Genomic DNA, 23,096 nt, shown 5'->3' with positions numbered 1-23,096 from the left:
TATTATTATTATTATTATTATTATTATTATTATTATTATTATTATTATTATTTTAAATGGGGAGTTTTTTTCCATGGGAAGAGAAGCCTTGCAGATTGGACTGGGGAGGGAAGCAAGTGGAGCTAAATGGGCAGGTTTTTTCATGGGAAGAGAAGCCTCGCAGATTGGGCTGGGGAAAGAAGCAAGTGGAGTTAAATGGGGAGATCTTTTCCATGGGAAGAAGAGGCTTGCAAATCAGACTGGGAACCTCTTTCTTACAGAGAGAGAGAGAGAGAGAGAGAGAAATGGGCATCAGACTTGCTTGTTTTAGGACCTTTCTAGGCAGTACTAGTGTATTGACCTGTATATAAGTCGACCCAGGATTTTAGGGTCAATTTTGGGGTGTAAATTTCTCAACATTTCGTCGAGTATATACAATATGTTGACTTTATAATGGGGATTCACAACTTGAAGCCAAATCCTAATTTTCCAAATTGACATAACGTATGCATCTTTTCCAATAGACCAATGTCCAATTTGGAAATGAAGGATTCCTTGTCACAAAGCAATCTCCCTCCAAGATGAAAGGAAATGAAAGACAGCCTTTAAAACCATGTGCTTGATACACAGCTAGAAAAGCTGTACAATGGCAAAAGGAGCAGAAAGACAAGTCAGCAGAATCAAGTGAGGAAGCCCTGCCCATGCCACTGTTCTCACTTGATCCTGACCATTATATAAACTGGTCCCCAAGCACAGTTTGAACAAATCACACTAAATGGCCTTCAGCCTCTGTGATCAATAGCTTGCCTTGTGCTGCTTTGGGAGCAAAAGTTCTCATGTCATGAGACATCCCTCCCCTTGCCCTGCATCCACCCCAAGAGAGAACATCTGAAGTTGCCCCAATATAATCAAGACAAAACACATCAATCCATTTGCCTGGCAGCATCAGCTCTTGTCCTTAGCAAGGAAGCTAGTACAAAAAACAAACTGGAAATAAAATAAAGGGAAAATAAGACTATACAGTGCTCCCTCGGGTTACGAAATTAATTCGTTCCGCGGCCGCTTTCGTAACCCGAAAAGCCTTCGCAAGCCGAAAACCCATAGGCGCTAATGGGGAAAAGCCGCGTTTCGTGCGAAAAAGCGCCGAAAAGCACCAACAATTTTTTTCGTAACCCGAAAAAACATTCGTAACCCGGAACAGTTATTTCCTATGGGATTTTTTCGTATCCCGGAAATTTCGTAACCTGGGTATTTCGTATCCCGGGGTACCACTGTACAATAGTCATAAACTACCTGAAAGGATTTTTTTAAAGCCTGCAGAAGAAAGAGTGTTGCCTTAGCAATAGTGATCAATGCTAGGGATGATGCATTCTAGCTACCTGGTTGCTCCATTATTTTGGCACTCTGCCTCCTGACCTAAAAAGTACTCACTGGGATGGTTCAGGGAGAGGCTTGAGACCTGACTGGCACACCCCCACATTAATAATAATAATATTTATTTATGCCCCGCTCTTCAGCCAAGGCTATTGCCCTAGAGAGCTCCGCCTCTCACCGAGAAACTGTCTCCTAGGGCACCGCACTCTTCCCCTGTACTCATTGGCCACAAGGCAAACCAAGGATTATAGACCTATCAAGACATATGACCTCAAATGCTCCCCTGTATTTCACCTTCACCAACAAGAGTTGTAACCTGATAACCAGGTCAGCTTCAGCTTCCCCATGTCCTGATGTCTACATCTCCTGGGTGCTTTTAAGAAAAGGGGAGGGGAGGGGAGACACTGACAAGAGCTTTAAAGCAGAAAGCTGATCATAGACAAAGAATAGAAAGCCTGGCACTGTGGTCAATTAAGACACATTATCGTAGAACACTACTTCTTGGAAGATGAGCAGAAATGGGGCACAGGTATAAAATGTACAGCAGGGGAAAAAGAGAGAATAGTAAATCTATAAAAACTGCCTTATCAGCTAGCTGCCTTGCAGCTTATATAGGGTTGGCAGTATAAAGATCTGATCTTTAATCTTATTTCATGGATATAATAGGCATATCAATGCATATTATGCATACACGTAATCTATATAAAATTTTAAATAACTATATTGAATGCCACTTTATTAAAATAATCTAATTTAAAGTGATGTCTAAATGCAGTATAAACGTGTTAATATTAAAAGAAGTTAAAGAATAGTAGTTTAAATTTAACATTCTATGCAGAAGAATGAACATAGGACAGAAATGGCACAGTAAATCATGTAAATGTATTGTTTCATACAAACCGTAAATATTTATTCAGGGTGAGCAACAAATGACTCCTGGCCCTTGATTCAGTTCACTATTTCTTCTTACCTTTATCATTTCCCTAAGTAACAATATCTTGCAAGATACCCTGTTCTTTGGTCTCCTGGGGTTCTACAATGCAAAAGATCAACTCTGGCAAGCTCCTGCATCACAGAATTTCTGTACTTGTCACTGAAAGTTAGCTGAGGGAGCAGGACAAAGCAGCCACAAAACCACAAAAGTTGCCACCCTGATTTAGACTGCCTGTCAAGGGGTATGGAGATTTATTTTCCACATCATGGAGGAATACTATTGTGCTTAGTATTAGCCTTGCTTCCATTTCTGAGCGCTTAAGTCTTCCAATAAGTAACCTTGCCAACGTAAAGAAGTAATCTTGCCAATGTAAAGAACACCAAACAAAAATTCTTAACTTCCAGATGATGTTGCTCAAAACTGATACAATCCAATGTACTTACCTGGGAGTAAATCCAACTAGAACAGTGGGACCTACCTCAGAATAAATATGTACAGATTCTGTTGTATAAAAGGCCTGGGGATTGCATACCAAAAGCGTTTTAAGGTTACAGTGCTGACTAGTAGAATATCTAGGTTTCATCTTTATTACCAACAGAGGTTCTAGATGTTATAGCAACCAATTAGTATACAAGTTCATTGAGAAACATGTATTAGGAAGTAGGCCTGGATTTAAATCAATTCTGAGGCTGTCATACCAGCCACACACTACAAAGCCCTTACACTTTGGGTTTGCTGACACTGTCAGGAAGACTGCTGCACAAAGTCAAATCTCCACCTCAAGTCATTCTTGTAGCCTGGCACACACCACAGTACATGCATCCCACCCAAACACAACTATATAAAGCTGCCTTTCCTTTATATACGCACTGTCTCACACTAAACACCCACAAGATCTTCAAGAGTATAATGCATTTTTCTTTCTGCACCATTTCTTCCCTGTTTCTACACCCACACGTTCTGCTCAGGCTGATCACAAATGGATGGAAAGCAGGATTTTGAAAAGCACAGCTGTCCTCACATTCATCTCCCTTTACACTTTTATTTCCACATATACTCACCAAGAAGAGATACTGCAGGCCATAAATTATAGAGTTTATTGTTAGTACAGGCTTCCAGTCCTCTCTGTGAAACACAAAACAAAATAGTGAATACAGGGATAGGAAAGCAACCCCAAAAGAGATGACATGCAAGCATAAGTTATAGGCTCAATATGGAGTTATAACTTAATACACCATACACAGGTTTACCAATCATTTTGCAAAAGGCCAGGAAAGAATATGTTCCAAAGTTCAAATGCTTGAAAAGAAAGTTACAATTTCAAATGGGCACATAATAGAACTCCAAATACATTTGAATCAAATTATCATAGCTCTACCAACAGTACCTCAAAGACAGACCTCATTTATTAAGCCAGTTTCAAACTTTTGCTCTCTGTGGTTTTCCTTTCTCTTCATCCCCCATTTGTTCAGGGGTGGGAAAATGTGGAGGGAGTACCCTACCCACAGCAGACTGCACCCTCAATTTTGATCACCCTTTTGGTTGATTTTCAGCTGTTTTCTATTTAGGGAGATGGAGGAGATAAACCACTTCATTTGCAGCTGTTCTGGTGGTTTGAGGATGAAAAATAGCCTGAAAATCAGTCTCATTTTTTAAAAAAAACTACAAGCTTGGGTATCTTTTGTGCCCATATTTTGAACTCTCCCATAGGCCACATGTGACCCACAGACCACGCTTTGCCCACCATGCTTTAGTTATGCAAGGTATCCAGGGATGGAAATTATGCTGCTCTCTAGAGTTTTTAGGACGACAACTCACAGAAGCCCTAGCCAGCACAGCCAATTATGAGGAATGCTGGAAACTGTAGTTCAGTATCATCAAGAGGAGCTACACAATTCCCAGTCCTGGTCTAAAATCACTTATTCATCTCCAGTTTGGGCCTTTGGAATGAAAAAAAAAAGGTTAATCAAAAGATGAAGGAAGACAATGCATATGTATTAAGACAAATGTAGGGCAAAAGAAAGTAAGCTCCATACCTGAGGATATTTAGGCAAACATTGCCTTCTAGGTCTATGTTTGGGTGATACACCATGGTCTCGCACTTGACCTTAGGTGGGTCATGTGGGTAGCCTTGCCCCACCTGGAATACAAGATACAGCTGTCAGTCTCCTTATGACCACAATCAGTATGTTTAATTAAAATATACATTAAATTGCAATACTGTAACTAACCAGGAAACAAAATGGTTCTTCTATGGTTCCTGATATGGTATCTTAGAATTTGTCATCTCTTCGTGCTCAGCACTCTGCCCTAGTAAACTGGACAGAATCCAATCATTCTTTGGAACACTGTACACCAGACTAAAGAGGAAATCCTGACATCTCTACTCATGTGCACTGTGTCAGGTGTGTAAACAGATCTACAGATCTTAAGTGCTACAACTTCTGCATACAACAAAATGACTTTTCAATGGCTGTTGTTTCATTTTAATAGTTTTCTTCTCTCTGTAAATCACCTGAGGATTATGATTGAAGGAAAATATGAAAATGCTAGCTGGGGGTAATGAGAATCGTAGGCCAAAAGAGGGGCAAAGATTCTGTACCCCTACATTAAGTAACTAAACACCAGAGTGGACAAGATATCACTGATTTGGGGGGCAAGTCTGCATTTCATTCAAGTAACACCTTGAGGAACCAAGGACACCTTTCAGAACTAATATAATGCAACTTGACTCTCAGAGAAAGGTATGAAAATGCAGTGTACCAGCTCATCAGAAAATAAATGTTGAGGAGAGCCTCCAAGCCTCAGACATCCTTATCTCTCCACTCCAGCTCACTTCATGGCTGCTAGCGCTTCAAACCACTACAATAATATTCAGCAAAACCACCACAACAGTCAAAGCCAAAACCACAAAAAACCTAACAATGCATGTAAAAAAATTACTGCAAATACAGAGCTTGCATTTCCTCGGCTTGTAATTCATTCACAGGATTTCTGAACATAGAGTATTCCACAATACTGGCATGCTGACCCCAGTTATCTAAGAAAATAGCTCATTTCTCTACTGTCTTTCCCCACTACAGACCCTATGATTTTCTACTACTGCTTCTTTTACAAAGTGGGAAGTCTTTCCATTCCAGCAAATAGTCTTACCTTTACCAAACAGCCTTGAGAAGAAGGAGCAGCCTGCTTAAATAAACAGGCAGAGAAACTAGGGTAAACTCTGTCCCCCACCCACACCCTGCCCTATTCCCCCACTCAGACTTGGAACTCTGTGCCTTGACTCATAAAATCTTCCAAGGGTACTTCTTGTGTCCCAGAAAGCTCAGAAACCCCCAGCAGGAAAACCAAAACTTTAGGGAGAAGCCCACAGATGCACAAAGAATTACATTTTAGTTATGGATGAAGAATATATGACACCTCTTCCTCTGTCCTTTATGACTGAGGTTTAGCTTTTAAGGTAATGCCATTATTTAGTGTTATTTTATGCAAAGCAAAATAATGCACTCAAAGTAAAAAGGGATAGGTGAAATTCACTGAAAGGCACCTACCCACATTGTTATTTTGAGTGCCTGCCAAGACAAGCTCATACAGCCAAATGTGTATATGTTCCCCCACCCCATCAGAAGCCTAGAGTTTAGACAAAGAAGCTACTTACCTTAAAACTGAAAACAAACTTCCCACCTTTATAGAAGCCCTGGAAGGCAAGAATAAGACATTCTAAGCAAGTTTGGCTCCATGTAACAAGATTCCAAAAGAGATCAGCTGCAGGAAAGAGGTGGGGATGTGTGTTCATCTATAATAATATAGTCATTTTCCTAATCCCTGAAGCAAAACAGACAAATCTGAAGCCATATGGTGGCCTTCCACAATGTAGTGCAGCAAAGTGGTTAATTCTGAATATATTTCCTTATTTTGGAACCCCACATTAGTAGATGTTACAATCATTTCCTTCAGCCTGTAAATCAGAATTATTTGTACTTATCTGCCATAGAGTAGTTAAATTAAGGAAAAACTGGGAATTCTGGCGTGTATGTATGCACACTAAGAAACCAAAAGGATAGGCTTTAAGCTATAATGGAAGGACTCAGCCCTGTGCTTAGAAAATGATCACTTCTATTTTCCACAAACTGACAGCAGAGTTTGACTTTTCAATAGCCATGATCACTAGAAAACCTTATCTGACAAAGGATCTCAGGTTCACAGATGTGATGTGGCCAGTACCAGTCACCACAGGTCATTTGCCCATTGTACCATCTCAGCTGAGCTCATACTCTGAGGTTTGTTCCAGATGCTGAAAGACAACAATGGATGGTGAGTCACTGGCCCAATTTTGGATGCAATGAAGACACCACAAGGCAATTTCCTTCTGCAATTTCTATGTGATGAAAATCCTGAACACATCGCCATATGACAACCATTCTAAGCCATCCCAGGTTTTCTTGTCTCACTGTGTGGAAACACATCCTGAAAGATGATTCCTACCGCATAGTGTTAATTAACTGTGCCACAAAACCTAACAGTTCTGTATATTAAAGTGGCAATTACAATCCACAGGGTTAACACAGTAGTTACCATCAGTACAAATTAAGTCCCTGATTCAATGTTTTATCAGCTAACTATACCCATATAGATGTAAGCAAGCACTCTACTAATAACTCATGTCTGCATCTGCCCCATGCAAAATCAGATGACAAGCAAACAAAGAAAAGAGCACTGCCTCGTGGTTTAGAATTAGGGTTACAAACAGTACTGCTTGAAAATGCTTGAGTATAGCAGAGGTTTGGTATAGAACCATAAGGCTGCTCTCTAATTAATTATGACTATGTGAATAGGAGGAACCTAAACCAGAACTATATGGCTTGCTAAACTCCTTTAGAGAAAGCAAGAGAAAGCTGATTAAGAACAGATACTCCAAACTTGTGCTTAATTTCTCCTCCTCTCCTGCTAAAACCATCACACTAGTATGCTGCTCTTATTAAGATGTTTACCCAACTTTAAAACCTAACAAATGTATAAGTATGAAAAATATGAATAAAAACAATAATCAAGCATACACGACCAAGAGCTGATACAAAACGATAAACAAAAGAATACTGTTAATGCAATTCTCCGCAAGCATCAAACAATATCACCGGACACCCTGGCTGAATGTCTAAATATCCAGAACAACAGTGCCAAGTTCCACAGCACTGTTCCAAGGACAAAGCAGCCCTACTTGGGGTGGCCGTCTGCTATTCTTCTTGGGAAGATCATGTTGTATTGTAAATAACATGTATAATACTTAGCATGAAAGCTGAACTGCATGTCCTATGTGAATAAATTCAAGCCAAAATACAAAGATAGCACTTATGAAACAAGACATGCTTTTGCCACACAGACATGCATTTCCCCCTGATATTTGAGGGGAGAGTCAGTCTCCCCCCACCATAGATAGATAGATAGATAGATAGATAGAACCACTTCCTTCAGAAACAACACAACAGCAGAAAGAGAGGCGTAGGCAGGCTTTCTGGTGCAGCAACAGGGCAATGGATGTTTGTAAGCAAGAGGTAAAGATGGAAACATGAAAGATGCTATGAGAAGCAGCATGACAGATCACCTCTTAACACTGCTGTCATTAGAACACACACTTTTGAATTATTTCAAGTGCCAAGAGAGTTCTGAGGATTAAAACTTTTTAAGTAGAAACCCTCATAATTCCAGGTTTTCCAGAAGAGATCCCTTAATCAGGCAGAATTACAGAAGCAAAACCTCAACTAGCATTGAGTGCAGTACCAATTCACTAAGGCAGAGCCCAGAAATTCAGAGATGTCTCACACCAGTATGTGTTCTCACCTCCTATCAACAGATGTAAACTTCCTCCAATCTGAGCTATTATGTAATACAGCTATGGGGCACACCCACCAGGACTTTCCATAAACACAAGCAGAATATAAAATATCAGCATAATATGTCTGACAGACTGGACAGGTCCCCTGTCAATCACTCACCTCATCTGGGCAGATAACTAACTTGAAGTTGAGGAGGTCATCCTGGTCTGAAAAGTCTATTTCACATGTTTTCGGCAAATTCAGTTCATTAATATCTGGGAGGAAAAAAACAGGAAAAGCAGTCAGTTTACTGAGGATGCCTGTTTAGGAAGATCAGCAATCAGGTCAATAGGAAACTAAACCTCCTTCCTCTTGCCAAAATCCACTTGCATTCTTTTTTCACCTGTCTGGATTTGTATTTTTCTGAAAATGGGCACCATTTCACCAGGAACTTTTAGAAAGAGCAAAGACTCCCTGGCCATATAGGCCCCAGGTGATTTAAATCAGAAGGACTTTTCTTATGTCTATTATATATGACCAAAGAGGGGGGTGTTGAAGTTATTTCAATTTCTCTCCCTATCAAAAAACAAACAAACAGATAGTGTTAACCAGAATGGATAGTGTTAAAAGCCTAGTGTTGGAGGTATGCTGTTTAAATTATCCATGCGTCCTAGGAGTCCGGAAGCTGCGCCAAAGCCATTCTCCAGTCCTAAGGACTGGAGCACAGCTTTGGCACAACTTCCGGCCTCTTAAGATGTGTGTGTCATTTAAACAGCATACCTCCAAAGTGACCTGAAGCAGCTTTATTTTGGCCTGTCTGTATGGGCCCACATGACTTGAAAAAAGTTCAACCACAGGAATCAAACAATAACATACCACCATAGTTGGACAACCTTTGCCTCCTGTATCTTTAATTTAGGAGAAGATTACACCCTAGAAAGCCAGAAAAGTCCAACCAGGGAGTGAACCCTAAATCTCTTAGGCAATTGTGAGAAGTTAGTGAACAGGAACCTTCTGGTTTGCATTTCAGCTGTGAAACAAATTCATCAGATAGGCTTCAGTAAATCTTTCTATGAGGCTTCTGCAAATTCCTCCACCTATCTATAATAAGATACTGACATGTCTCAAAAGGGTTTGTGTAAGGAGCCAGTGTGGTGAAGTGGTTTGAACACTGGACAAAAACCCTGGAGACCAGGGATCAATTCCCAAATCAGCCATGAAACCCACTGGGTGACCTTGGGCAAGTCACATGCTCTCAGCCTCAGGAGAAGGAAATGGAAAACCTCCTCTGAAGAAATTTGCCAAGAAAACCCCATGATAGGGTCACCATTAAGTTGGACAAGTTGAAAGCCCACAACAACAGATGTATCCTAGTGGAAGAAGTGCTTTTGCTTCCCTTTGTTTCTTGCCTCCAGCCTGGTGTTGTGGTGCAAGCCTTGGACTAGGACTCTGCAGTGTACTCCATGTAAACCCACTGGGGTGACCTTGGGCAAGTCACACACTCTCAGCCTCTGAGGAGGGCAATGGCAAAAGCCCTTTGAAGAAACCTTGCCAAGAAAACCCCTGGACAGTTCTGCCTTTGATGTTGTTGTGAGCCTTCAAGTCGTTCCTGAGGGGAGCCTATCCTTGGGTTTTCTTGCCAAGATTTCTTCAAGTTTGCCATGGCCTTCCCCTGAGGCTGAGAGAGAGTGACTTACCCAAGGTCACCCCATGGGTTTCATGGCCAAGCTGGGAATCAAACCCAAGTCTCCAGAGTTGTATTCCAACCACTGTACTCAAACCATTACACCAGGGTTGCTATAAATCAGAAACGACCTGAAAGCCCCCAACAACAACAGAGGAGGGAGCAGAGAGGGAGAGAGAGAAGACAAGGAAGGAAAGCATTAGATCAAAAACACATGGCAGAAATAATCCAGTTTGAGGCCGCTTTAACTGCCCTGACCCAGTGCTGGGGGATTCTGGGAATTGTAGTTTTGTGACTCATTTGGCCTTCTCTGTCAGGTGCCACAACAAACTACAGTTTCCAGAACTCCTTAGCACTGAGGCAGGGCAGTTAAAGCGGTCTCAAACTGGATTATTTCTGCAGTGTGCCTTGGACCTTAATGCTTTCCTTGTCTTTTCTCTCTATAGACCCCTTCTTCTGTTGTTGTTGTTGTTGTTGATGTTGGGAGCCTGGCTTATGGCAGTGTGTCTTGGATCCACACTGGGGGGATAACCCGGTTTGGCCCCGCTTTAACTTGTTGTCTGGCTCTTTGCTATGGCATTCTGGGAGTTGGAGTTTCTGGGCGCCACAACAAACTCCAACTCCCAGAAAGCCATAGCAAAGAGCCACAGAAAGAGTTAAAGCGCTCTCAAACCGGGTTATCCCCCCAGTGTGGATGCAGTCTCCAAAGGCTTCCCAACCTTTCTGGATGCGGAGCTGGGCGGCGGAGGCTTTCTTGCTGGAGCCTTTGGTGCCTCCGGCGGATTCCTCCTCCTTCTTCTGCTGCTTCAGCGAGAAAAGCTTGATCATCGTGGCTGGTCTTCTTCCCTTGCTGGGCGCCTCCTGTCTCTTCCTCTGGGCCTCCTCCAAGCCTTCTTCCTCGGTGACCGCCGCCGCAGCGCCCCCCCCGGGCCCGGCTAAACCCAGAGCCCGGGCCTTGGGGAGGAAGGAGGGAGAAGGGAAAGGGGAGGAAGGGACCCGGCGGAGGGTGAGGGAGGAAAGGGGAGAGAGGGAGAGAGGAAAGGGGCCCAGCAACCGCCTCAGAGCGTCGCCGACGCTGCCTCCTCCGCCGACGACGCCGCTTCCCTCACTGCGGTCTCTCTCTCTCTGTGTCTCTCTCTCAGTCGAACGGCAACGGACAGCCCCCTTCGGCCCTTCCCGGAAGACCGTCGGCAACTTCCGCCTCACACCCTCAAGAGTTCCGCCGGCCGACCTCCGGAAGCACTCGGTTGTTCTCCCTCCCTCCAACGCCTTTCCAAAGCTGTTCGCGTCTTTCCGTCAAAGATTCGGGTCTTTCCGGCGACACTCGGTGCCTTTTTTAACGTATGGTCTTCGCACAGATACGCCTTCGGGGATTTCCGTCCCTAAGTCGGGTCTTTCCGGATACACTCGGCTGTACTCGCCCCCCCCCCTTTTTTTTAATTCATGCTTTTCTTCATACAGATTGTTCCTTCGGTGTTGAAGCCGCGTCTTCGGCTATTTCCGCCCGGGGTTCGGCTCTTCCGAACGGAGACGTCTGTGACTATAGAAAGAGGCACAGGCACGATGGAAGTTTGAGCGCGACGTCCGGTTCCCATTGGAAGGGGGGGCTGGGTTTTAGGGGGGAAGGAAGAAGGAAGGAAGGAAGGAAAAGAGGTAGTATTGTGTTCAATTTATTTATTTCATTTTACTTATTTATATTTATTTACTTTATTTCATTTTTTTCAATTATGCCGCCTTTCTCCCAGCAGCAAGGGACCCAAGGCGGCTTACAAAATAAATAAATAAAAAATGTGTTTGAGTGTTATTTTAATGGCTTCATAGGATATTTGTATTTTACTGTTGGTTTTATGTGTTCTTTTATTTTTTTTAATGGTGTTTTGCATTTTAACATGTTGCACCCTGCCTTGAGGAGAGAAGGGAAAGAAATAAAAATTATTATTATCATTATTATTATTATTACTTTGTTTTTAAAGTCTTCTAAGAGCAAACACTGTAGGAGTAGGGTTGCAGCCCAGCCCCCCACTTTTTATTGCTCATTGCCCTAGAATCATAGAATTGTAGAGTTGGAAGAGACCCAAGGGCCATCCAGTCCAAGCCCCTGCCATGCAGGAATTCTCTATCAAAGCATCCCCATTGACAGATGGCCATCCAGCCTCTGTTTGAAGACCTCTAAGGAAGGAGACTCCACCACAATCTCCAAGGGAGTTTGTTTCACTGTCAAACAGCCCTTACTCTCAGGAAGTTCCTCCTAATGTTGAGGTGGAATCTCTTTTCCTGCAGCTTGCATCAATTGTTCCGGGTCCTTGTCTCTGGAGCAGCAGAAAACAAGCTTGTTCCCTCCTCAACATGACATCCCTTTAACTATTTAAACAAGGCTATCATATCACCTCTTCACCTTCTTTTCTCCAGGCTAAACATCCCCAGCTCCCTCATAGGACATGGTTTCCAGACCCTTCACCATTTTAGTCGCCCTCCTTTTGGACATGCTCCTTTTTAAATTGTGGTGCCTAGAACTGGACACAGTATTCCAGGTGGGGCCTGACCAGAGCAGAATAGAGTGGCACTATTACTTCTCTTGATCTAGAGCAGTGGTTCCCAACCTTCCTAATGCCACGACTCTTGAATACAGTTCCTCATGTTGTGGTGACCCAAACCCATGAAATTATTTTCGTTGATACTTCATAACTGTAATTAAATGAGTGTTTTCCAATGGTCTTAGGCGACCCCCATGAAAGGGTCATTCGACCCCCAAAGGGGTCCCGACCCACAGGTTGGGAACCACTGATCTAGACACTATACTTCTATTGATGCAGCCTAAAATCACATTGGCCTTGTCAGCTGCCGCATCACACTGTTGACTTGTAGTCTACTTGGACTCCTATATCCCTTCCACACATAGTTTCATTCAGCCAGGTGTCACCCATCCTATATCTGTTGCTGTGTCTGGTCTGCAATCTTCCTCTCTTTCTGCTACCTTCTACCTTTCCTAGCATTATTGTCTTTTCCAATGAGTCATGCTTTCTCATGATGTGGCCAAAGTACAACAGCCTCAGCTTCGTCATCTAGGCCTCTAGTGAGAAATCAGGCTTGATCTATTCCATTTTTAAAAATCTTCCTAGCCATCCTTGGTATTTTCAGCACTCTTCTCCAGCACAACAACTAAGTTGATTTTTCTTCCTGTCCACCTTCTTCACTGTCCAGCTCTCACATCTGTACATGGTGATGGAGAATATCATGGCTTGGATGATTCTAAGATTAGTGTTCGGTTTTATACTGTTCCACTTTAGGATCTTATCTAATTCTTTCAGAGCTGATTGTATCTAATTCATTCTTAGTCTTCTTCTGAATTCTTGACTTCAGTCTTTGGTCAGTATTTAATCCAAGATAGTTTAACTTTCAATTTCCTCATTGTCTAGGTTTAATTTATTTCAATTTCCTCCTTGTCTAGGTTGAATGCAGTTTGACACCACATTAAATGCCATGGCTCAATGCCTTCAAGACGTTTCTGGCCTATGGCAACCCTAAGACAAGTCAGCCTTTTCCAGTCTCAGTGAAAGGCAAAAGCATAAAACCTTTCTGAATGAATCTTGCCAACTAAACCCCTGATCATTTGCCTTAGGGTCTTCATATGTCAAAAACAGTGAGTTTCCATAGTTGAGTCAGGATTTGAACCCCGTTCACTAGAGTTATAATCCAACACTCAAACTACTACACCACACTGGCTCTCTTCCCTCCAAGTAGCTTCCAGTTATGATGCAACACAACCCCATCATCCCTAGCCATGATGGTCAGTGGGTGGGGAATGATCAGAGGGCACTGAATTGGGGGCTAGCAAATACATAAATCAATCAATAAAAATAGCTTGATTCATAAAAATTGAGTCAAGCTATTCCTTTGCCAATGGATTTTATACATCACCTTGTTTGATCTTAAATGCAACTGTCCTATCTTATTAAGCATTGAAAATGAAATCCTTTAGAGGTTATCTCAGTAAGTCTGTCAGCACATGCTGCTCTACAGAAGAATCTACTTCATACTTGTACCTATTACTGCTTACACTACAATAAAAACACTGGTAAAGCTGGTAGTGTTTAGAGGAGCCCCTGCCATCAGGCAGATGGGCTTTGGAGTCTTTGTTGGCATCATGACTACATATTAAGTACTGTCCAGACTCCAAGGGCCAGTGTTAGCGCTCGTTTAATACTTTTTGCATTGGCTTGGCAGTTTGAGATTGGGAGAAGATAGGCCACAGGCTGGGGGAAGTGTATTTTCCTTACTTTTCTGTGTGTGTTTATCTCCAAGTCACCTGTTGACTTATGGCAACCCCAGATTTCATAGGGTTTTCTTATGCAAGGAATCCTCATTGATGGCTTTGCCAGTTCTTTCCTCTGAAATATAGGGCTGTTTAAATGATGCATGCGTCCTAAGAAGCCAGAAGGCACATCAAGGTCATGCTCCAGTTCTAAGGACTGGAGCACAGCTTTGGTGCAGCTTCTGGCCTCTTAAAATGTGTGTGTCATTTAAACAGCATACCTCCAAGGTGACCGGAAGCAGATTTATTTTGGCCTGTCTGTATGCACTCACATAGCCTACAACACTTGGTATTCACTGGTGGTCTCCCATCCAAGTATTAACCAGGGCAGATCCTGCTTAGCTTCTAAGATCAGATGGGATCTGGTGCCTTCAGGGTATAGCAATAGTAAGAACATTTCTTTACCGCTTATCAGTGAACTAACACTCCCTAAATGGTTTACAATGTGTAAGCTAATTGCTCCCAACAAGCTGGGTACTCATTTTAGCAACTACAGAAGGATGCAAGGCTGAGTGCACTTTGGAGCCCTGCCTGGGATTGAACTCACAACCTTGTGGCTGCAGTACAGGCATTTAACCACTGCACAACCAGGCTCCCTTACTGTCATCCTTGGGCCATCCTTGCATTCTTTGATTTTGTTTCCTTCTGCATTACATCAGTCTTAGAATCCCACTGATTTCATTGGGAGGGGAGAGCCCCATATAATCAGGTATGGGGATTGAATTGGCTAATTGGTCAGGGGACAGTATGGGTAAAATTATTTGTTTAGGGGGCCAGGTCTTCCCCCAGTGTGGGGATGCTGGACTCCATCACCAAAAGGGCTGGAAAGTTTCTCTGCTGTACACCATCTGCCATACAATTTACCAACAATAAATCTTACATATAATCTAGATCAGTGGCCCCCAAACCTTTTGGGTTACCATCCCCTTTCCTTTTGAGTAGCAACCCTAGCACCCCCAGCATATATTTTTGGTATTAGGTCTACTGTTCTTCATGTAGTCATGCTGGCCACATGACCACAGAATAAGCTCTTGATAATACTGGCTCCTTCAGCTCAGTAATGGAGATGAGCACCGTCCCCTAGAGTCAGACACCATCAGACAATCTTGTCAAGGGAAAACCTTTACCTTTACTTTTTTCTACTGCAAATTCAAAACAACCAATCTGGGTTGCTGCTCCCTTTGCACCCAGCCACCTTGGGAGCAGCAACCAAGCAGCTGGCTAAGCAGCTACCAAGAAGCCTCTCACCCATTCCAGCCTTGCAGCAAAGGCCGGTGTAGAGAAGAGGCCTCTTGGTTACTGCTCAGGCAGCTGCTCCCAGGGTGGCCAGGTGCAAGGGAGGAGGGACTCTCAATCCTTCATTGGGACAGAGAAAGGCTCAGCTGGTGTGTGTGTGTGTGTAGGGGGTTAACATAGGCCACATGCTCTGGACTGAAGACTGGTGTGGGCCAGGTCTAAAATTTGAAATCTCCTTTTTGCCCCCACCACCATGTGCTCTATTTGTTCCAGTCTCTCCCAAAATGGTGCCACTGTGAGCCACAGAAGTGATGCCCTGTGTCCAAGTCACACAAAAGTTTCCCAATTGCCTCTGCTAGTGAAAGGCACAGGTAAGGGAGTGAAGTCACACGAGCAGATAAAGAGCAGGAGACCCCACCACACAAAATGACCAGCAAGGTGGTGGTTTTCTGGGGACCCTGAAAAGTTTAATGCAATCTTTATCCCCACCATAATCCTAGACACTGCTGGTTCCCCTTCTTTCCTGCACACCAGTCTTAAGAGTAAGCGCAGTTATGACTGCTGCTGAAAGTTTGTAAGTTCTTTGACCCCGTTTTGCCTTGCTTCATCCTTTAGCTCCTTTGCTATGTGCCCTCAAATTTTACCCTCAACTTATTAATGGGCGATAGCAAAATCCATAACTTTAGTCCCAAAACTTGCCCTTGACTTATATATAAGGCCAACTTAATAGTCAAGTATATACGGTATGTGCTCATATAGTCTAGGGGGATTCTGGGTATTGTATTACAATAATTTTGCACCCTGCTCACCCATTTACTTTTTGTATTAACAGTATTATAGAAATGAACCAACCCCCTTTTTTTACATCTCCATTTTAGTGGTGTGCACTCAATGTCCCGCATTATTATTTGGGACCTTGTAGCAGCTTTCAAATTGAGCAAAAGATCGTTGTAGCATAAGCTTTTGTAGACTTGATCTACTTCCTCAGCTGCACTGAGCAAACAGGAAATAGACCAAGCCTATAAAAGTTTATGCTACATCCCTTGCTCAGTCTCAAAAGGTGCTATAAGATTCTTTTACATACTGATACTCTACACTGACTGCTACATCTCTGAATTCTATATTTGGGACCAGTAGCCCATGTACTTTGTTTCCTAGTTTCCTGCCCAGATCCCAGCTTGGAAGCCAGTTGTGTCCAATTCTAAATCATGGGTCCAGTTCTAATTTGAACCTGCCAGTGTCCACAGCTTCCACCAACTACTATTCTTCAATCATTACATTACTACTTATTGGTTCTCAGATTTGGTCAATAATGCCAGTTATGTCCAAGATATCTTCTAGTAGTCATGCTTCAGAAGCTAAAGATGAGTGCTGCCTCTAGGAATGTACTGTTCTCATGCTACACCAATCCAGATTCTAGTGTGTATTCCTTGGAAGACATTTTGTTGCTTTGCTATATTCGATTATATTTCATTTTAATTCTGAAGCTGCATACGTTTTTACAGCATCAAATATGTATAGTATCTGTCCAATCAACTAATTATGCTTGCAGGCTCAATTATAAGGGTATGGACAGGTTGCTCACCTGTAACTTTAGTTCTGCATTCCAAAAAGAAGGCAGCCCTCCTAAAGCTGAAAAGGCAGCAAAGCACTAGCCTGTTAAAGGCTGAACAGTATGGCAATCCTGCTTCTCACATAGGATCTGGCCCTGGGCAGAGTCATCTCTTCCGCAGCAGGTAAAGGTGGCATAATTAGCATAGGTCCTGCCTCTCTCAAGTGGGAGGAGACAATCTGTTACAAGAAATCCTCCTTTGCTGTTGGAAAAGCAATTAATAGCATCTTAGTGCACACACCCTAATAGGATATTTGATAAGATTCCAAAAGCATAAGAGTGATCTAACCATGATTCCATGTGCCTCCCAATCTCACATTCTATCTTCTCTCTCTTGTCACAAAATCTTGGGATACCAAGGATGGCGATTTGAGAAGCAAACAGCACATAGCTAAAAAGGGGGGGAGCTCCTGGACCTATTGTATTACAATGTACACTGCACCCTCTCAGGCAATCCACCACCCCGCAAAAGGTTAAGACTCAAGATATTGTTTTCAAACTGACAAGACACACACGTTGCAAACATTGTTTATTTCTTGAACATGAAAGAAGCAAAGTCTAAAATATACATAAGCCAAAAAAGGACATTTCTATGAGAATGGCTCTTGGGATAGTGAAGATTAAGCTACTGGGCCAGAAAGCATTTGAAGATAACGTACAGCCAAAAAGGATGGCTACACGAAAGGGACAGATTTTAAAACTTACAACTACTCTGACCTATGAAAACAGACATGTCTCCTCTTGAACAAACTGAATGAAATGCAATGAGCCTTATCTGGAAACATGAAGAGATTTTAAAATGTAACCACCACCTTAGAAAACAGCTGTCACAGAGGCCCTCAAGTTGTTGCACTTGACAGATGCCCAGGTAACTTGGCATCCAAGACCAGAAATTAATTGCAAAAAAGTGGTCTTTTTTATTATTGTAAGACAGAAATCTCAGATCCTGACTCTTGAAGCAGTGGTGATCTACTAGAGACCGACAAAGGTCAAGTGTAATTCTGGGAGATCCAATTTTGTGTCTGGGCCACAGCAAGTGTCTTCTTGGTGGTGTGGAATTAAAAACAGAGAAGGGAATCACTATGTTGTTCCCACCACTAGGAACAAGAAAGGAGTCCAAAAGGAGAGCAGGGTACAGGGTTCTGGATTTTATCAATTTATTAATTTCCATTTCAATACAAAAAACACAAAGTGTATTTGTCAGAACAAGGGCATAAAATTTGTCAAGCAAAGATGGGAGAAAAAAAGAACAGTTTAGACCATTTTTATAACCATTATCTAAGCTGCCAAGTTCTACAATAACTCTCAAAATAAAAGGCAGAGAGGTGTGAAAGGGAATAAAGAGGGACCAGAAGAGTGGAGGGCAGGGACAGGCGAGGGCAGTTTCAAGATGGTGGCTCCTCCATTTCCTCTCCTCCATGGAATGCTGGTCCATTTAACAAGTGGCAGCTTTTTAGGTTGCAGTTCCCTCATCCCCACCACTCCCATCAGGCTTAGAAGCAGCCGCCTCACCAAGATCAGTGAGTGGGGAACCACGGGGAAGAAGGGTGCTTTCTTTCTGAGGCTCATCCACATTGATGGGTTCACGCAGTGCTGGAAACTTCCGGTCCCCAAAGGCAGCACTCAGCTTGGCTTCAAAGAAGCGCTGCAGAACAATGATGGACTGAACATCCTCCTTGTTCTACAGAGCAAAAAACAAAAAGTAGAAAAGCAGTGAGCATCCAAAGGAGAAAGGGCTGGAATACCCTTCTCCAGATACCCTAGCCAGGCACAGTGCAAGACAGACAAGCCAGTCTGTTCAATTCTCCTTGCCACTGGTAAAAATAGTGGGAAACTTGACCCAGGATTGCACCAAATCCTACAGCTGCTGTGCTGAGTAGAATTGGCTCGCCATATTTGCAGCTTTGATTATTCATAGATTTGATCAATATGTTCTCTCCAAGAGTCTCTAGGTCCTCTAGCATGACTCTATAGCCAAATTTAGCCAGAGGTTGCACTGCAGGATCTAAAGGTTGCTGGAGAGAACATTTCTCTAGACATTTGTAGATCCCCCAGCAGAATTCTATGGTCAACTTCCAGTGGATATTGACTACAGGGTTGCTCTGGAGGACCTAGGGATTCCTAGAGAGATGTTTTCAGATGAAAAAAGTAGTTGTGTTCCCCCCCCCCCCGGTCATGGGGGTCCTGTGTCCCAAACCCCAGCAAATGTGGAGGGCCCACTGTATTTGAAGTGAAGCCCAAAGCAAAGGAAATCACCTGTAGTCAGACATCCACATACAACCCTTTGCATCTTCCCCAGCCAGATAAAGCCTCAACTCACCTCTGTCAGTGTATTAAATTGCTTGACCATCTTCCAGACATCATCTGCAAACTCATCAGGAGAGGCATATGGTGGTGACAGCTTCCATTGCAGCTTGGCTCTGATCAAGGTCAGGTCGATTGTGTTCTGTCCCTCCTGGAAGGTAAGGAAAAGATGAACAAGATGTCTGACGAAATATGCTGTAATTCCTCAAGCTCTTAATATGTATTATTTTACTGTTGTGACTTGCCCTGAGTCTTCATGAATGGGCGGGTTGTTGTTGTTATTGGGAACGCTAGTATTGTCACAAGACATCTGGACAATTTATCTTCAAATTTTGATTTTCAAGAGACACAGGAAATTCAATTTCTTTACCCAGATCAAACAATAAACTCACCGTAGCACTGGAGAGTTGATGAAGAGGCCTGCATGGCTCAAAACACAGTAATTCAAGAAGAACTCGCTCACACCTCTGTAGAAGACAGTATGGAAATAAATAGTCAGTTGAAAAAAGATCTGGCTTTACCTAAGAATGAAATTTTCTCACATTACTTTACAAACAGCTACCATAAACCCAGTTTGAAGATAAGCAAGTAGTCTTCTCATTTTAGTCTGAGAAAAACAACAAAAACCAGAAAAAACCCTCTACTGTATGATATTTGAGGAAGGTCTATGCCTAAGAAAAGACACTTGAGAGCAGGCTGGCAGGCAAATCCTCTTCTCTCTTTATCATTTTCAGTGCTTTGTGAGATGACACAGACATTTCATTCTATATCTACAGCACATACTTTTGTGTTATACTTACTACAGAATCAGAGCCAAGCAGACAATTTACACTCACTGGTATGCAATATGCTTGCCTGTGTTACTTATTTGAAATCCCAAAAGTTGTCAGTCAGCCTTCAATGAAACCAGAATCAGGCTTTTCCCATTATGAAAACCCAATACACAAGGTGGCAAACCAGCAGGGTCCCCCCCTCCATTCAGTCATGCCAGTTCTGTATCTAAGATCAGGGATCCCTGAAAACTTGCCAAGGCCAACAGCTTATTATTTACTGAACAATAGCACTACAGGCCACCATTTTGAATAGCATTGCCTATACCATAAAACTTGAATTAAAATGCTATCTGTGATAACTGGAATGGGGTAGGGACACACTGGAAGAATCCCAAAAGTTCTGACATTCAGTTTGTCAGATGCTGACTCTGTTCAAAAAGTTTATCCATAACTTTAAAATTGTGTGAGGGAGTAACAATGCAATATGTCAATATATGGCCTCCATTTATTATCCGTGCAATTAAGAAAGAAAGATTCTCTATAAACACAACCCAACAAATCATGTAACATTTTTGGAAGTGTACTTCAATGTTTTTCTTTTACTCAGAGGCCACTATGGCTTGCTGTTCCTCTTTCTATTTTTGCAGAACCTCTTTCTTGCATTTTTTGGGGGGTTAATTGTTTTTAATATGTTGTGGGACAGTGCAAAGATAAAGCATACTTGTTACTTTTATTTTTGTGATAGGCAATCTGAGCAGGGCTAAATCCTATTGATATTTAAACACAATAAACTAAGAGTTTTCAGCCATAGAATTAAGTCAAATCAATTCAAACTGCCCATTACCCATCAACCCTTTTTCAGGGTTCACTGCTAAAAGCAATGAGGACAGAAACCAGAACTGACTGCCTCCCTTCTATTCAATTAAAGATCTTGTTATACAGCCTTGACTATCTAGTATGTAGTCCAGTCTCCAATCCTTCTCCTTCACATCTACTTCCTCCTTCCAGCCAACAATGCACCACTAATGACTGTGGCCCAATCCTTTCTCCAACAGCCAAATGCTCAGAGATTATTAAATCCCCTAATTCCAGTTTACTGCCATCTAATTTTCAAAGGTTCAAGTCTACTCGGCTCACACCATCCATCTTTTCAGCCTAAGAAAACTGTGCTTCCCACTTCTTAGCGAGGACAAAAAGACCAACCTTCTGGTCAGCATCTGAAAGCGTCTTTGGTTCCCCATCTATGAAGACTGTAGTCATGTCACTTCCATCTTCTTCAATCGTTGTCACTGGATCCTCACACAGAAGACATTTCCAATCATGGCTGTTAAGGCAAAGGTATGTGTTCAGTCTGCCCAGATGGGTATACCTACTTCTACTGTTCTTTGCTTTAACTAAAAGCCAAGAAGAAAACCTATACTAGCCTATCCTAATCATCCCAAAAAGACACTAGCCAGAAGCACATAAAAGCAGTGTGAGAATTCTGATTATTTGATAGCACCGATTTCCTTTTAGTTAATTATTGGGTCCTAGAATAAAGAGTGAAGAACTGCTACTGTCTTTTAACTTCTACAGTAGTATCTGTGTAGATTTTAAAAAGAGCAAGAGCCCACTCAACTGCTCAAGACATCTTTGCAGATACTTAGCAAGGTTTCTGGAATTTGAGGAAAATCTACTTCTCAAAGATCTGTATGTCCTACATACAAGCTGCTTGATGATTTTCCAATTAAGACAGTATGCAAAACTATGCATTTTCCATGCCTTTGAACTACTGGAGGAAATCCCTACAGGTAAGGGATGCATGTCAACATCCTTCCAAGAGGCACTACCACATTAGACTACCACTCAGCTACCACACAGCCTAAACAATAGTGGAGGAAAGAAGTAACTAAAGATATCCCCAGACTTTGCATGATTTACTGGACAAATCCTAATTCAAAGCTCTCATTTACCCCATTTTTCCTCCACTAGCCACCAAATACCTATGGGGAGAAAGGGGTGCAATTCTGCCAGATCCAAGTTACAGGTGACATGAGAAATGCACTTCAATTAATCTAGGAAATATAAAGAGGATCTCAGATCTTATTGAGCAGAAAGCAGATTTATTTGAGGAAGCTTGTTTTATGCAACATGGGGGTGGGGGGGGGGGATATGTAAGGCTTTATGTTTGTGCCACCATCACCACTCTAGCATCAACAGGCCCAATTTACTTCCTAATATGCTAAGAGGAACATATGATTTAAAATGTTAAGAAGGGAGTCTATACCTAGGAACATCCTGAAGGGCAGGCAGATGACATTCTGGGTGATAGCACTTCTTGCAGCCATCACACATGACCACAGAACCAGCCTTCAAGCAGATCCTACAGCAAGCATTTTTTTCTCCATTGGCTGTGCCATCATGGCTGTGAATAGATTGCATTTCCATAGCAGAGCTGGTGCTGCCACTTGGCGAGATGACCCGGGGGACTGAGGAGCCTTCTGGAAGAAGAGCATCCTGGAGCAGAATTGGCTTAGTGTCTTTAGCATCCAGAATTGAACCTGGGTGTTCAATAGCCGATTCCATCTGCTCCTCCTGAAGGAAGGAGGACAGGAAGAATCAGAACAGATGTAAAACTGGGGATGGGAAAGCAGAGCAAAGAAGAAAACAGCAAGAAGACGTAAATTAGTATAACAAGCTTAACAGAATTCCTGAAATCCAACATAAATTATCCCTGCTCTTTTTAGTATTAAGACTCTCCCTGCAATGCTTTCATCACTGGGTTGTCAAGCTTCCCAGAGTTAGGAACTGTACTGGGGCTACTTTCAGGACTGGGCAAGTCCTCAAGGGCTGCCCTTCTCTTCTGTTTCTCTGAGGAAAGGAGTCTTTTAATGCACAAATGAGGCCTACTTTTAAATTTCGCTCCACTTGCTCATTCATTCACTGAACAAGTTAAAAAAAGCAATTGGCTGATCAGTTTGTTCTTCCAACCCTTTCCCAACCTGATGCAACAGTGTGGTGACATGGAAATCACAAGCTGCTTCCACCTTCAACCCTCTGACCAAGGCACTTTGCCTTTTTCTTCCACATGACCTG

General features: G+C 42.5%; 2 protein-coding genes across 3 annotated transcripts in view; both read right to left on the bottom strand.

The window, feature by feature from the left end:
- UBE2M (ubiquitin conjugating enzyme E2 M) overlaps positions 1 to 11,019 on the bottom strand; it is a 13,607-nt gene extending 2,588 nt beyond the window's left edge. The window contains exons 1-5 of the mRNA XM_042475257.1: positions 10,504 to 11,019; positions 8,281 to 8,375; positions 5,946 to 5,984; positions 4,324 to 4,427; positions 3,349 to 3,412 (exon numbers count right to left, since the gene is read on the bottom strand). Of these exons, the coding sequence (XP_042331191.1) occupies positions 3,349 to 3,412; positions 4,324 to 4,427; positions 5,946 to 5,984; positions 8,281 to 8,375; positions 10,504 to 10,612 (411 nt within the window). The 5' untranslated portion in view covers positions 10,613 to 11,019. The remainder of the gene's footprint in view (positions 1 to 3,348; positions 3,413 to 4,323; positions 4,428 to 5,945; positions 5,985 to 8,280; positions 8,376 to 10,503) is intronic.
- Positions 11,020 to 17,456: 6,437 nt separating this feature from the next.
- The window catches only part of TRIM28 (tripartite motif containing 28), a 29,532-nt gene continuing 23,892 nt past the window's right edge, over positions 17,457 to 23,096 (bottom strand). For both annotated transcript variants that reach the window (XM_042473377.1, XM_042473378.1), the window contains 5 exons: positions 22,288 to 22,595; positions 21,225 to 21,345; positions 19,641 to 19,715; positions 19,265 to 19,399; positions 17,457 to 18,625 (listed from right to left, as the gene is read on the bottom strand). In XM_042473377.1, coding sequence (XP_042329311.1) covers positions 18,398 to 18,625; positions 19,265 to 19,399; positions 19,641 to 19,715; positions 21,225 to 21,345; positions 22,288 to 22,595 — 867 coding nt within the window. In that variant the 3' untranslated portion in view covers positions 17,457 to 18,397. The remainder of the gene's footprint in view (positions 18,626 to 19,264; positions 19,400 to 19,640; positions 19,716 to 21,224; positions 21,346 to 22,287; positions 22,596 to 23,096) is intronic.

The sequence above is a fragment of the Sceloporus undulatus genome, chromosome 6 (assembly GCF_019175285.1).
Source record: "Sceloporus undulatus isolate JIND9_A2432 ecotype Alabama chromosome 6, SceUnd_v1.1, whole genome shotgun sequence".
NCBI classification, from domain to species: Eukaryota; Metazoa; Chordata; class Lepidosauria; order Squamata; family Phrynosomatidae; genus Sceloporus; species Sceloporus undulatus.
Note: the sequence above shows the minus strand (reverse complement) of the source record. Positions and strands in the feature narration are given on the sequence as shown.